This window comes from Zingiber officinale, chromosome 4A (genome assembly GCF_018446385.1).
Source record: "Zingiber officinale cultivar Zhangliang chromosome 4A, Zo_v1.1, whole genome shotgun sequence".
Taxonomy (NCBI): Eukaryota; Viridiplantae; Streptophyta; class Magnoliopsida; order Zingiberales; family Zingiberaceae; genus Zingiber; species Zingiber officinale.
Genome location: NC_055992.1, coordinates 116,317,966 through 116,334,439, shown reverse-complemented (window position 1 = coordinate 116,334,439; position 16,474 = coordinate 116,317,966). Strand labels below are relative to the sequence as shown.

Sequence of the window (16,474 nt, the reverse complement as noted above, 5' to 3'; positions counted from 1 at the left end):
TCACATAAGGGCAACTCGACCTTCGTTAGCTAGCCTGACACACCACATACTGCTAACCAACCCATCCTCTCTTACCTTATATGACTAAGTCTACTATGTCAAACATTAACATCATCCACTACACTATTAGTTGTAAAGACAATGGTAGATGTAGGATAAAACTCATGGAAAGAAATCAAGTTCAGTGCATACAATCTCTCATGGACTAAACTGGAATATATTAAAGTACTGTCAGATGAGATGGAAATCTTAGAGTTTTCAATTACAACACAATATCCTAACTGATCTAGAATACGAACAAAAACTAGATTCCACCTTATTGTAGGAGCATATAAAACGTCAAGGAGATACAGAATTTGATTATTTTATAGCAACAGCTTGCAAGTGTCAATCTCTCTCACCTCCACAAATGTCCCATTTCCCACGTAAAGTCTTCTCACATGTGGGCTTAAGTGGAGGAATTTTACATATGCACTCTTATCATAAGCTACATGGTCTGTGGCTCCTAAGTCTACAATCCATAAATGAGATGAGTTAGCGAACATCACACTAGATGACACACAACTCATACCATGTAAAGAAGAAGGATATACCTTTCGCTCATTATACTCACGTGCGAAATGCCTTGGCTTACCATATACGTAGCATTGGACATTGCTCTTTACGAGCTCCTTCTTCTTGCCTTTCTACCCCTGCCCTTTTTCATCGGTCTTTATAAATAGCTTCTTCTTGCCATGACCTTTGGTCTTCTTCTCTTGCTTGCAACACTTGTATTTTGTACCTCAGGAGCCCTTATTCGACTCCGTAAAATGAGCATAGCCTTAAGCAGACCTGGTCACCTCCTGGTGCTCCTCCTCGAGCTCACAATACCTACTCACATCCATAAAAGTATGGATACTTTTAGTATGTGTGAGATACGTCTTAACAGTCTCTCAAGAGTCAAGCAAGGATTGGATCACTCCTAATATTTAAATCTCATTTGACATAGGCCCCCTCACATTCTTCAAAGAGGCAATCATACTCAACATATGCATTAAATGTTGCTTCATAATATGATCAAATCTCTTTTTATAAATTATAAATTTATATGTTAGCATCCTCAACTTAGGAGCTGACGGAGTGTCATAATGCTATTTAAGAGTATTTCGGACTGACATAGCTGTAGTATACTACTACTCATGAATTGGGATTAGTTCTGTTAGTTAGAGCCCTAGAGTCAATCATTTGATGATTGTATGGACTCATGTATATCATATTCTTAATAAAGGCATTGATTTTTGGTTATTATGCTTATTTGTATTAGTGTCAGATAAAATAAGTATAGTAACGTCCTTGAGTAGAACGTTCATACCTATATCAATCGATTAGTTGAATCGATAGTGAGATGATATAGGGAATACTACTCTAAATCATTCCTAGTCGAGTATTAACATTCAGGGACAATGTTAATGCAATAAGACTAGCATGTAGGTCAGCTCGATGACTTGATCTCACAAGTCATGGATATAGAGATATCAAGCTGACACATGGGTATGCATTAGAAAATGTATACTGAATGACCCGCCATGAGAAAGTATCATGGATCGTTATATGAGTGTCATATACTTTCTCATGTGGCTATTAGTATGACTATTAGTCCTTTGACCTGAAGTCACCATGGATCCCTACATAAGGAGTTATGTACTTTGGTTTCGTCAAACGTCACCCGTAACTGGGTGGACTATAAAGGCGATTACCGGGTATGTAACAAATTATGCAGAGGGATGTGAGTGATGTAGATGGGATCTATCCCTCCCATATGACGGGAGCGACATCAATATTCTTAATAGAGTGAGACCACTAAGTGCATGGTCATGCCCAAATGAGTCAACATTAGATGTTGAGCTCATTTGATCGAGTGAGTCTACTTGGAGTTCAAGATTTAGATTGATTAGAGGATGACACGGTCTATGCCTCATATTGATCAATCTAGATGTCTAGGATAGAAGGACAATGTCACATATTGTGAGGAGTCACAATTAGTAGTCACAAGGTGATGTTGGATCTTAACATTTCTTGTAACTTGGGTAGCAATGATGTATTGTTAGATGTCGCTCATTGCTTATGTTTCTAAAAGAGTTTAGAAACATTGCCAACGTTACAAGAACCTATTGGGTCACACACAAAGAACATGTGGATGGAGATTAGGTTCATATGATGAACCAATTGGATTAGGTTCATATGATGAATCAATTGGATTAGGTTCATATGATGCACCAAAGATTGGATTCAAAATTAGACTTATTGAGTTAGACTCAATTAGATTCAAATGTTGAATGAGTCTAATTTAAATTTGATTCATTGGGTCAATTTATATTAATGAATTAGATTCATTAAATTAAAATTGACTTGAATCAAAGGTTGGATTTAACTCAACAAGGAAGAGAATTGGTCAAGTTTGACTTGACCAAATGGAAGTTGAAACATCAAGTTTGACTTGATGTCTTACCACATCATCATGAAGGTTGACTCATCCTACTTGGCATGACCAACCTAGCCACATCATTAGCCACATCACCACCTCATAATGGTATGTCACCTCATTGGAGGTTACACATCCAATTGGTTTTAATGTGACCGGCCACATTAATGAGGGGCTTTATGGTGTGGCCGGCCACACATTAGATGGTGTGGAGGTTTTTGTTTTGGGTATTGATGTGGTGTCATTATTCCTTCTTCTTCCTTGGGTTCTCCTCTCCTCTTGAGTTGCTGTGGTCGTGGCTATCATGGTGAGGAGAAGATGTTGAGTTGTTTCCAAGAGCACAAGGGAAAGTGAAGGTCATAAAGGAGGGTACTAAAGGAGTGTATGTGATTCTCTCTTCTATTTCTCTCTTTTCTCCTTTTTGTTCCCATCCGAGAGCTCTAGAAAAGTGCTAGAACACTTGGGGCTCTCTTCTCCATCTTTGAGTGGTAGAAGACCACTCCTTGTTCGTGTGGATATCACTAGAGGAGTGTCTACATTGACACTCTCGAGATCCAACGCTTCCTTGGACGAGCGGGACTAAACGAAGGGCACGCTTCAAGGGTAAACTCTTAACATATAGATCTAGGAGTAGATCTAAAATTATGAAACTCGTACTCGTATTTTTCGTTTGGTTTTCCTTGCACGAGATCCGTGGCTTGGGCGATTCGGGGTTTCCGCGACGCGAAAAGCGGTTTTCGCGACCCGAAGAACCCAACAGTGGTATCAGAGCCAGGTTCAAGGCTTGTACGAGTTTGTTTTTATTTTTATGAAAAATAAAACCTTCTGTGATTTTCTGTAAAAATTAGTTTTTTATGATTTTATGGGTAATTTTTCCGTAGAAGCGAAGCACAAGTGTCTCGGCACTTGTAGGCTTCGGCTACCGGAAAGATCTTTCAAAACCGGCTTCGTTTTGCCCCAAATCCATTTGGGACAGCGGGCTTGGGTGCCATTAGATCGCAAAGGAGCAACTCACGATGGTTAGATCGTGGGTAGGGGTACTGCCCCTAACCCCGCAAGGGGATTTGCTCCGCGATCGCACCCGAAATCGCTAAAAACGAACCCGCCGGGAAGATTTTTCCGAAACGGCAATGTCTCGACCCAAATCGTTTTGGGACAGCGGGTTTAGGCGCTGTTGGATCGCAAAGGAACCCTCGCGATGGTTAGATCGCGGGTAGGGGCGCTGCCCCTGGGCCCCGCAAGGGGATCCGTTCCGCGATTGCGCCCGAAACCGCTAAACGGGACCGCCGGGAAATTTTACTTGTAAAAATTGTAAAAATTAATTTTAAAATTATAGAAAATTATGAAAAATATATAATTTTGAATTATATATTAATTTGTGATAGTCATGGCCCAAAGCCCAATATGATTGGTTGTGTTGTAATTCTTAATACGGCCTGCGTGCCGTTATGTGTTTGCGAGTGTTGTATTATATTCGCGACCTGCGCGTCGTGCCTTCTCTTATTTTCTTGTTGTAAATTAGATTTAGACTCGAATGTAACTCGAGTTTCAAATTGTAATGTACAAATTGGAGCGGTGGAGGGTCCACACGAGACGGAGTTCCGAGGCGGGCACGAGCAACACAAGGTGGTCAAAGGGAGGAGCTTGAAGAAGCTGTTGACCCTAGGTTGACCAATCGATCTTCTCATTGGCTTGAGAAGATCGTAGTAGGGCCATGACTAAATCACAAATAGATTAATTAATTGCTTGTGTATGTGATGCATATTTAATAAGTAGTTAATTAATTAGTGCCTAACGATTAGATTAGATCTAAGTCGTGCACATGATGCACCCTTGCGATTAGATTAGATCTAAGTCGTGCACAAGATGCATCCCTTCTCGATTAGATTAGATCTCAATCGACTCAACTCTAATGCCTAACCGTGCCGTGATACCTATCACTACCTCGATCACATGTATTGTTGAATCTGCCAAAGCAGAGCAATACATATTATCTTGGTAGGGTACGGAGGGACAATCTTGGTTCCGTCTATCAACGCATGGCTGAATACAAACTCAATTAGATTGAGTATTCATAGTTACTCGGTTGGATCGAGTCAACTATAGGCATTCTTCCAATAGTTGGAAAGATAGGTCAATATCACATCTATATTAACTCTCGGGCGTATTAGCCAAAGCTAACTCGAGTTCTAATATAAATGCGGATATTGATTCTATAAACAAGAGTTGCATAGAGATGTAATTGGTAATCGTTACCTACCGATCATACTAAGCCTTGGGCGTATTAGCCAAAGCTAACTCAAGGGTTAGTATGATGTGGATCTTGTCCCACAAGAATTATAGAATTCAGTGGGAGCATCATTTAATTAAAGGCCTAATTAAATGATTTTAAAGAATATGATACTTATTTCTGCATTTATTTCTGTTGTAGAATTGTCATGACGTCGAATATGAACATTTTCTCCCTGCGATCTGTCCTTAAGAAGGACAAGCTCAACGGAGCAAATTTCCTGGACTGGTACAGGAACCTGAGAATAGTTCTCACTCAGGAACGTAAACTGTACGTTCTGGAGCAGCCCATTCCGGAGGCTCCTCCTGCCAATGCCCCGCGAGCTGACAAAGATGCTTACAAGAAGCATCAAGATGACGCATTAGATGTGTCATGTCTAATGCTCGCGACCATGAACTCTGAGCTTCAGAAGCAACATGAGTTAATGGGTGCTTACGATATGGTTGCACATCTTTGTCAACTATATCAAGGGCAAGCAGGGCACTGGAAGAGGAACTTCACAGGATACCTGGAAGATCTTAACAAGAAGAGAAATAAGATTTCTACTTCAGGTATAAATGTTATAGAAGTCAACCTCTCTATTTATTCATCGTGGGTATTAGATACCGGATGTGCTTCGCACATTTGTACTAGTGTACAAGCACTGAGAAATAGCAGAGCATTGACAAAGGGCGAGATAGACCTACGAGTAGGCAATGAAGCACGGGTTGCTGCTGTTGCTGTAGGGACTTATTTTCTATCTCTGCCCTCTGGGCTTATACTAGAGTTAGACGATTGTTGTTATGTGCCTGCATTGACTAAGAACATTATATCAGTTTCTTGTTTGGACAAGAAAGGATTTTCGTTTATAATAAAGAACAAATGTTGTTCTATCTATTTAAACGATATGTTCTATTGTAGTGCACCTCTGATAAACGGACTCTATATTCTAGATCTAGAGAGCCCTATCTATAACGTTAGTACCAAGAGGTTCAAATCGAACGATATGAACTACACCTATCTCTGGCACTGTCGCTTAGGTCATATAAATGACAAGCGCTTATCCCAGCTCCATAAGGATGGTTTGCTGGACTCATTTGATTTTGAATCATATGAGATATGCGAGTCATGCCTACGAGGCAAGATGACCAAGACTCCTTTTAGTGGGCACAGTGAAAGAGCTACTGATTTGTTAGGACTCATACATAGTGATGTATGTGGCCCTTTCAATATCGCTGCTAGAGGCGGTTATAGGTACTTCATCACATTTACTGATGACTTCAGTAGATATGGTTATGTGTATTTGATGACACATAAATCTGAATCCTTTGAAAAGTTCAAAGAATTCAAGAATGAAGTACAGAACCAGCTTGGCAAGAGTATTAAGATACTTCGATCAGATCGAGGTGGTGAATACTTAAGCCATGAGTTTCGTGACTACTTAGCTGAGTGTGGGATTTTATCTCAACTCACTCCTCCTGGAACACCACAGTGGAATGGTGTATCCGAAAGGAGGAATCATACCTTATTAGATATGATATGATCTATGATGAGTCACACAGATCTTCCGACATATCTATGGGGATATGCTCTAGACACGGCAGCTTTCATTCTCAACCGAGTTCCATCCAAGGCCGTGATAAAGACACCATATAGGATATGGACTGGGAGAGATGCCCAGGTGTCTTTCATGAGGATTTGGGGTTGTGAGGCTTACGTACGACGTCAAGTCTCAGACAAATTAGGACCCAAATCCGACAAGTGCTATTTCATCAGATATCCCAAGGAAACTAAGGGATATTACTTCTACATTCCCAGTAGTTGTTGCAAAGACTGGAGTCTTTCTAGAAAGGGACTTTGTTTCTAGAAAGACTAGTGGGAGTGCGTTCGATCTTGAAGAAGTTCAAGATGCGAACAATAGCACTGATGCCTCGATGGAAGTTGAACTGTAACCACAAAATGTTGTGGATGATGTTGTTCCACAAAGAGTTGAGGAACAACAACCAGTTCAAGTAGACATACCTCTTCGCAGGTCTGATAGGGTACGTCGTCAGCCTGAGAGATACTCATTTCTCTTGTCTGACCATGATGATGTTATGCTCATAGAGGATGAGCCTACCACCTATCAGGAAGCTGTGATGAGACCAGATTCGATAAATGGCTAGAGGCCATGAGATCCGAAATGAGTCCATGTACACCAACCAAGTATGGACTTTGGTTGATCCACCGAAGGGTAAAACCCATTGGGTGTAAGTGGGTCTTTAAGAGAAAGACCATGGATGGACTTATTTATAAGGGTCGCTTAGTAGCTAAAGGTTTTAAGCGATTCATGGTATTGACTATGATGAAACCTTTTCTCGATGCGATGTTTAAGTCTATTCGGATCATGCTTGCTATTGCATACCATGACTATGAGATATGGCGGATGGATGTCAAAACTGCGTTTCCGAATGGAAACCTACTCGAGGATGTGTACATGACACAACCCGAGGGTTTTGTAGATCCACAGATACTAGTAGAGTATGCAAGCTGCATAGGTCCATTTATGGTTCTCTGAGCTGGAATCTTCGATTTGATGATGCGATCAAACAGTTTGGTTTCATCAAGAACGAAGATGAACCTTGTGTCTACAAGAAGGTTGTAGGGGATATAGTTGTCTTCCTCATATTGTATGTGGATGACATACTACTCATTGGGAAGGACATCCCTATGCTTCAGTCTGTCAAGACCTGGCTAGGGAGTTGCTTCTCAATGAAGGACTTAGGTGAGGCATCCTGCATTCTAGGGATACAGATCTATAGAGATAGATCTAAGAGATTGCTTGGCCTAAGTCAGAGTACGACAAGGTACTCCTTCGGTTTGCCATGCAGAACTCCAAGAAGGGATTTCTGCCGATGTCAAATGGCGTGAGTCTTTCGAAGACTCAAAGTCCCTCTTCTAGAGAGGAGAGAGACCGCATGGATCAGATCCCTTATGCCTCAGCCATAGGATCGATCATGTACGCCATGCTATGTACTCGACCGAATGTCTCGTATGCTTTGAGCACGACGATCCAGGTGAAAGTCATTGGATAGCGGTCAAGAATATTCTTAAGTACTTAAGAAGGACTAAAGAATATTTCTTGATATATGGAGGCAATGATGAGCTAACCGTAAAGGGTTACGGTGATGCTAGCTTCCACCGACCGGGATGACTATAGATCGCATTGGGGTTCGTATTTTGCATTAATGGTGGCCTGTCAGGAAAAGTTGAAGCAGGATACGATGGTGATTCTACAACGAGCGAGTACATTCGCATCGAGGCGAAACGAGGCGATTTGGATCCGCAAGTTCATCATCGAACTTGGGGTGGTTCCCACATTCTTGACCCCATTGAGCTCTATTGTGACAACAATGGAGCTATAGCACTGACGAAGGAACCTCGCTCACACCAATGGACCAAGCACTACTGGGCTTCCATCTCATTCGAGAGATTATCGATAGAGGAGATGTGAAGATTTCAGTACCTACAGAGGCTAACATCGCAGATCCCTTGACCAAGGCTTTGGCACAGAGGAAGCATGATGGTCACACTAGGTCTTTAGGCCTTAGAGCCTATACTGATTGGCACTAGTGCTAGTGGGAGATTGTTAGTTAGAGTCCTAGAGCCAATCATTTGATGATTGTATGGACTCATGTATATCATATTCTTAATAAAGGCATTGGTTTTTGGTTATTATGCTTATTTGTATTAGTGTCAGATAAAATAAGTATAGTAACGTCCTTGAGTAGAACGTTCATACCTATATCAATCGATTAGTTGAATCGATAGTGAGATGATATAGGGAACACTACTCTAAATCATTCCTAGTCGAGTATTAACATTCAGGGACAATGTTAATGCAATAAGACTAGCATGTAGGTCAGCTCGATGACTTGATCTCATAAGTCATGGATATAGAGATATCAAGCTGACACATGGGTATGCATTAGAGAATGTATACTGAATGACCCGCCATGAGAAAGTATCATGGATCGTTATATGAGTGTCATATACTTTCTCATGTGGCTATTAGTATGACTATTAGTCCTTTGACCTGAAGTCACCATGGATCCCTACATAAGGAGTTATGTACTTTGGTTTCGTCAAACGTCACCCGTAACTGGGTGGACTATAAAGGCGATTACCGGGTATGTAACAAATTATGCAGAGGGATGTGAGTGATGTAGATGGGATCTATCCCTCCCATATGACGGGAGCGACATCAATATTCTTAATAGAGTGAGACCACTAAGTGCATGGCCATGCCCAAATGAGTCAACATTAGATGTTGAGCTCATTTGATCGAGTGAGTCTACTTGGAGTTCAAGATTTAGATTGATTAGGGGATGACACGGTCTATGCCTCATATTGATCAATCTAGATGTCTAGGATAGAAGGACAATGTCACATATTGTGAGGAGTCACAATTAGTAGTCACAAGGTGATGTTGGATCTTAACATTTCTTGTAACTTGGGTAGCAATGATGTATTGTTAGATGTCGCTCATTGCTTATGTTTCTAAAAGAGTTTAGAAACATTGCCAACGTTACAAGAACCTATTGGGTCACACACAAAGAACATGTGGATGGAGATTAGGTTCATATGATGAACCAATTGGATTAGGTTCATATGATGCACCAAAGATTGGATTCAAAATTAGACTTATTGAGTTAGACTCAATTAGATTCAAATGTTGAATGAGTCTAATTTAAATTTGATTCATTGGGTCAATTTATATTAATGAATCAGATTCATTAAATTAAAATTGACTTGAATCAAAGGTTGGATTTAACTCAACAAGGAAGAGAATTGGTCAAGTTTGACTTGACCAAATGGAAGTTGAAACATCAAGTTTGACTTGATGTCTTGCCACATCATCATGAAGGTTGACTCATCCTACTTGGCATGACCAACCTAGCCACATCATTAGCCACATCACCACCTCATAATGGTATGCCACCTCATTGGAGGTTACACATCCAATTGGTTTTAATGTGGCCGGCCACATTAATGAGGGGCTTTATGGTGTGGCCGGCCACACATTAGATGGTGTGGAGGTTTTTGTTTTGGGTATTGATGTGGTGTCATTATTCCTTCTTCTTCCTTGGGTTCTCCTCTCCTCTTGAGTTGCTGTGGTCGTGGCTATCATGGTGAGGAGAAGATGTTGAGTTGTTTCCAAGAGCACAAGGGAAAGTGAAGGTCATAAAGGAGGGTACTAAAGGAGTGTATGTGATTCTCTCTTCTATTTCTCTCTTTTCTCCTTTTTGTTCCCATCCGAGAGCTCTAGAAAAGTGCTAGCACACTTGGGGCTCTCTTCTCCATCTTTGAGTGGTAGAAGACCACTCCTTGTTCGTGTGGATATCACTAGAGGAGTGTCTACATTGACACTCTCGAGATCCAACGCTTCCTTGGACGAGCGGGACTAAACGAAGGGCACGCTTCAAGGGTAAACTCTTAACATATAGATCTAGGAGTAGATCTAAAATTATGAAACTCGTACTCGTATTTTTCGTTTGGTTTTCCTTGCACGAGATCCGTGGCTTGGGCGATTCGGGGTTTCCGCGACGCGAAAAGCGATTTTCGCGGCCCGAAGAACCCAACAAGTTCATCATGCATGCTACTAAGAAGAATTACCCTAGCTTGACCATCCTTTTTTTTTTTGAGCATGATACACCTCTTGATCTCGTCTTGCCTGTGTTGTAGTACCATCCCCAAGGTCTACCATATCGTGCTTAAGAACATCCCCAAGTTTTGTTCCTTAAAAACAAACTGAACATTTCGGTTCTAAATTTCATAGTTATCACCATTCAGCTTGTCTCCCTTTACAAGATATCCAGTATGACATTTTTTGTTAGAGTCATATCTCTATTACACAGAATAGAGAGACGTTAGTGACATTTGATAATTAATATCTTAACTTTGTGTACCCTACAAATCATCTTAATTCAAATGACTCGAATACAAATTGCAAGACGAGAGTATGAGTCAATAGACGTCATACACCACAATCTGAAATTGCCTCTTACTATTTAGATTAAGATGTTGTATACAAGTAGTCACTTTATACTCTCAAGGCTAACTTGCATACTGCCAAGAGTCCACAAACCGCCAAACACTAGCACACGTCTCGGAGTTGGACCCCTTCATCTTACCCCGAGACACTTAGTTCAAGCCAAGGTCAAGTGGTTATCTCCCACTCTCAGCTATAAACTGTGTGTAATTCGGACAAGTGTCGATTAATGCGCGTGCCGCACAACACTTCGTGTTGAGCACCTCAACATGTCGAGCATTGCGGACCTCTTCTCCCGAGAACTGCAATCGTGTGCTGAGAATCCGAGCATGACAATTCTTCCCGAGTTCTTCTCGAAAACCGTGTTGAGAGCGCGATTGAGAAGTTTTGCGCCTGGATTGAACACGCGCGCTGAGCATTACTTCTCGGGTTTCTTGAGCATCTCTGAGTGCCCGAATGCCCTAAGAATACACACATGATTTTCAACTAAATTCACGAGTTTCTCACTCATAATTTGTTGATCACTTGGTCAACAAAGTGCATTAAGCCAACTTGGCTCTGATACGAATGTTGGATGTTGATAAAAGTATAACACATAAATTACTTTTACTTTGCATAAATTAAACTTGTACCTTGGTTGGTGATGCACTAATCTTCGACACTGCAAACCTTTAGAATTGTTGTGAACCCTAGCCATGAACTACTCGAAATTGAGATGATAGCCATGTATGTTGAACTATGAACGTTATGTCACAACGTTTCAACCCTTAACCTGGTAATGTGTGATGATAGTCTTCTTTTATTTTTCTCAACAAGATAGAGACTACCACTCTATTTTTTTTTAGACTTCCTTCCCTTTTCTTTCTTTTCTCACTTCCATATTTCACACAAGAAGTATGAATTTATAGGATAAAATAAAAATTAAAAGGGGGGTTACTAATATTAGGGGGTTACTAACCTTTATATGAATGTCCTATAGTGGACATAAATTACTTATATGTATTAATACTTACATGTATGACTTTTTCATAGTGGGTATAAATTACTAACACAAGTCATATATGTCCCAGTGAGAAAACATAAAGGGCTATCAAATATGAACTCCACTAACAAATATGATGGAACTCGAGACAGTGATAGATAGAACCTTAGGAACTAGAAGACAAGAGTGTGAGTCTTGACCCGTAACCAAGAACCAGCATGATCCAAGTCTACGAAGGAAAAAGAAATGTCACACCCAAGGATGATAAGTTTCGATGGGTTGAACGCCACGAGAGTAAACTCGATAAGTTCAGAAGTTCTTTCAAGAACTAAGAGAGGACACAAATCTCACCAAAACCAAGTTGCCTCATATTAAGATTTTGGTAAACCTCAATGTCTAGAATTTGAATATAAAGTGTTTCATTATTGCATGTAATCTTAATTAATGCATGTCAACCAAAAAATGAATATAAAGGGGTTTATTATGGTTTGCCAGATTCTAGTTATTTAGCATTGTCCTTAAGATTTACCCCCCTTATATAATGGAAGTGAACAAGGAAAAGTACAAAATAAATGTATGCAATAATTAAAATTCCAATGTCACATGCCTCATGCAAGCAATCTAGAAACTCAAAATAAAATGAATGCATGCAATAATTAGAGTCTCAATGCCACATGCCTCATGCAAGTAATCTAAGAACTCAAAACACTTAAATCTTCATACATGAACGAGTTTCTGTACTTATTAGCTTTCTTCCATTATGCACAGCTAAGTCATGGATGGATACACCCGATTAAGTGGATTAGGTCATGACCAACACTTGGGTTATCTTGGTCTCTCCTTGCTCATAATCAACCTAATGTTTTTTTATTAGACCATTTAGCGCTTTCTTGAAATGCTTTATCCGAAGTTTTGTAATTGGATCATCCAGAAGTGATAAATGATCTCTCTAGCTTTAGCCCTTGGGCATACATCATTCTCCTCTTCTTGAAAAGAATTTGTCCTCAAATAATCATTTACATCAAATGGGGATCAACAACATTAAAAGTAGAATGTACACCATACTCACCTAGTAGTTCAAGTTTGTAAGCATTATTATTAATGCGCTCCAATACTTGAAATGAGCCTCGACGTAGAAGTTTAGAACGATGTCTTTCTGGAAATCGCTTCTTTCGAAAGTACAACTAAACCCATTGTCCCGATTCAAACACAACTTTCTTGCGCTCCTTGTTAGCTTGTTGCATGTATTGTTAGGTTCTTTTCTCAATATTCAATCGTGTTTGTTCATGAATCTTCTTTACGAATTCATCCTTCTACTTACCATCTATATTTATATGATCACTTACATCCAAAGGAATCAAATCTAATGATGACAACGGATTGAATCCATAAGCAATTTCAAATAGAGAAAATTGAGTCATACAATGTATGCTCCTATTGTAAGCAAATTCAACATGAGGTAGACAATCTTCCCATATTCTTAAATTCTTGTTAATGACCACATAGAGTACAAATGATAAGGTTTGATTGATCACTTCAATTTGCCTATCGGTTTAGGGGTGGCAAGTTGCAGAGAATAATAATTTAGTTCCTAATTTTTCTCACAAAGTCTTTCAAAAATAATTCAAAAACTTTGTATCCCTATCAAAGATAATATTCCTAGGCATGCCATGCAACCTAACAATCTCTTTAAAGAACAATTCAACTATATGTGATGCAACATCAGTTTTATGACATGGAATGAAATGTAACATTTTGGAAAACTTATCTACTACAACAAAAATTGAATTTCTCATCCTCTTAATCTGGGGTAATCCCAAAACAAAGTCCATTGAAATATCAGTCCAAAATTCACTAGGTATAGATAAAGAAGTATACGAGCTATGAAGTTTCAATTTAGATTTAGTTTATTTGCAAGTGATGCACTTTTCATAAATCCTCTCCACATCACATTTCATATGAGGCCAAAAAGAAATGATCTTGTAAAACCCCTAAAGTTTTAGTAACACCAAAATGCCCCCATCAAGCTACCACTATGGGCTTTCCTTATAAACAATTCACGCAATGAACACATACGCACACATAATCTCTTTTCACAAAATAAAAATCCATCATGCCTATAGAACTTACCTAATGCAACCTTTTCACATACTTTGAACATTTCAGAAAAATCAATATCGTTAGCATATAAATCCTTCATATATTCAAATCCAAGTAATTTCGTATCTAAAATGGAAAGTAAAGCGTACCTTCGAGATAATGCATCAATGACCACATTCTCTTTATCTTGCTTACATCGGATCACATAAGGAAATGTCTCGATGAACTCCACCCATTTAGCATGACATAAGTTCAACTTATGTTGGCCTTTCAAATGTTTTAGAGACTGATAATTTGTGTGAATCATGAATTCTTTTGGCAATAGGTAATGCTGCCATGTCTCTAATGCTCTCACCAATGCATGCATCTCTTTGTCATATGTGAAATAGTTGAGAGTTTCTCCAGTCAACTTCTCACTCAAGTAAGCAATCAGTCTCATTTCTTGCATAAGTACAGCACCTATACCCATACCAGAAGCATCACATTCGATTTCAAATATTTTAAAAAAATCAAATAAGATTAGTAAAGGGGCGGAACTTAGCTTTTCTTTCAAAGTATTGAATGTCTTCTCTTGTTCTTCTTGATAACTTCTGTAAAAGGAGCTGCAATATTACTAAAATAGCAAACAAACCGTCTATAGAAGCTGGCCAAATTGTGAAAACATCTCACTTGGTTGATTGTGGTTGGTGTTGACCACTCTTGGATTGCTTTCACATTTTCCTCATCCATCTCAACGCATTTAGCATTAACTACAAAACCAAGGAAAACAACATTTTCTGTACAAAAGGAGCACTTCTTGAGGTTAGTAAAGAGCTTTTCTTATTTTAACACGTTCAAAACATACCTTAAATGGGTGACATGACCTTCTAAGTTTTTGCTATAAATCAAAATATCATCGAAATATACAACGATAAATCTGCCTAAGAAAGCATGTAAAACATGGTTTATCAAACGCATAAAAGTGTTAGGAGCATTATTTAAACCAAAAGACATCACTAACCATTCATATAAGCCATGCTTGGCGTTAAAACTAGTTTTTCATTCATCACCTTGGTTCATTCTAATATGATGATATCCACTCCTAAGATCAATTTTTGTGAACACACAAGAACCATGGAACTCATCAAGCATATCATCAGGCCTAGGAATAGGGTGGCGATACTTTACCGTTATCTTGTTGATGGTTCGACAATCAACACACATCCTCTATGTTCTATCATTCTTAGGGACTAGTAACACAGACACAATGCAAGGGCTCATGCTTTCTCGAATATACCCCTTCTCTAGTAATTCATTAACTTGCCTTTGAAGTTCCTTTGCTTCCTCCGGATTGCTTCTATAGGTAGGTTAATTTGGAATGAATGCACTGAGTATGAAGTTGATTTGGTGCTCAATTCTTCTAATCGGAGGTAAACTATACGAAATCTCTTCAAGAAAGACCACCTCGAATTAGAGACAACAACACTAGGCAAAAAATCGTTAGTGCTCAAGAGTATCTCCTTATACAAAAGGATAAGGGGCAGCTGATTTGAAAATAAAGCTCATTTGTTCTTACTTTTTTTTCATAAAAGCTATTTTTCTTTCCCTCTTTTTTTTCCTTTCCCACTCCTTTTAGCTCTTCCCTCTCAATTTTTTTTCTCTCAATTTTTTTTCTCTTAATTTCTTTCCCCTCAATTTTCCCCTCACTTTTTTTTCATTTGTTTTTTATAATCTCAACTGGTTCTTTATAACTTGTCTTGCAGTCAATGATACAAGAATAATATATTGTCCCTTCAGAGTAAATGTATACCCATTTGTGAGACCATCATGTATTACCTTTCGATCAAATTACCAAGGTCTCCCCAACAATAGATGACATGCATGTATGGGAAACACGTTACACAATAGCTCATCTTTATATTTATTAATGGAAATTACTACTAAGACTTGCTTTGTTACTTTGATTTTACCACAATCATTTAACCACTAAGGTTGATAATGATGCAAATGTTTCTGAGTTGGTAGTGACAATTCTTCACCAAATCAATACTTTCCACATTGGTACAACTCCACCCATCAATAATAAGACATGTTATTAACAAAGTAATGAGCATGAAACAAGTTTTCCCTTTAATTATCTTCTTCCTGTTAATTGGTCCTAGGAAGATCATACCGGTTCCACTGTACAAAAATTTTGTACAAGTGTCGAACATTTCCTAAACAACCTATTGTGTTCTTTATAAATTAAATTAGGGATCGCAAACGGAACTTAACATTATTGATTCCAAATTTAACTTATCTGTTCTTAATGGTTTAGATTTGGATCCACTTATGTTATAAATTCAATTAAATATTTATTTCAGAAATTGGCTCCCAGGTCAAACATGGCGAGGCACATGACCTTCTTGTTGGTTGCTACTCGGAAAGCCTAATGGTTCCACTATAGAAAAATTTTGTACAAAGGTCTGAACCTTTTCCTAGCTACCATGTGTTCTTTTAAATTAAACTTGGATCGCCTACGGAACTTAACACGTTTGATCCTAAGTTTAACTTACTTGTTCTTTTAGGTTTGGACTTAAATCTCCTGCGGAACTTAACACGTTTGATCCAAATCCACCTATGTTATTAATTCCATTAAATATTAATTTCCTA

The 16,474-nt window shown here is 38.9% G+C and overlaps 1 protein-coding gene across 1 annotated transcript; it reads right to left on the bottom strand.

The window, feature by feature from the left end:
- Window positions 1-13,765: 13,765 nt before the first annotated feature.
- Window positions 13,766-14,312, bottom strand: LOC121972668. The gene is made up of 2 exons (XM_042524316.1): window positions 13,874-14,312; window positions 13,766-13,788 (listed from the first exon to the last, which is right to left on the bottom strand). The coding sequence occupies exons 1-2, from the start codon at window positions 14,310-14,312 to the stop codon at window positions 13,766-13,768; spliced, it is 462 nt and encodes a 153-aa protein (XP_042380250.1).
- Between the last annotated feature and the right edge of the window lie 2,162 nt (window positions 14,313-16,474).

Excerpts from the sequence above, each read along its gene's own strand:
- LOC121972668 (XM_042524316.1), bottom strand. The coding sequence starts at position 14,312 with ATGGGTATAGGTGCTGTACTTATGCAAGAAATGAGACTGATTGCTTAC. Across the intron at positions 13,789-13,873 it reads ATGTGAAAAGGTTGCATTAG|GAAAGCCCATAGTGGTAGCT; the intron begins GTAAGTTCTATA and ends ATTGTTTATAAG.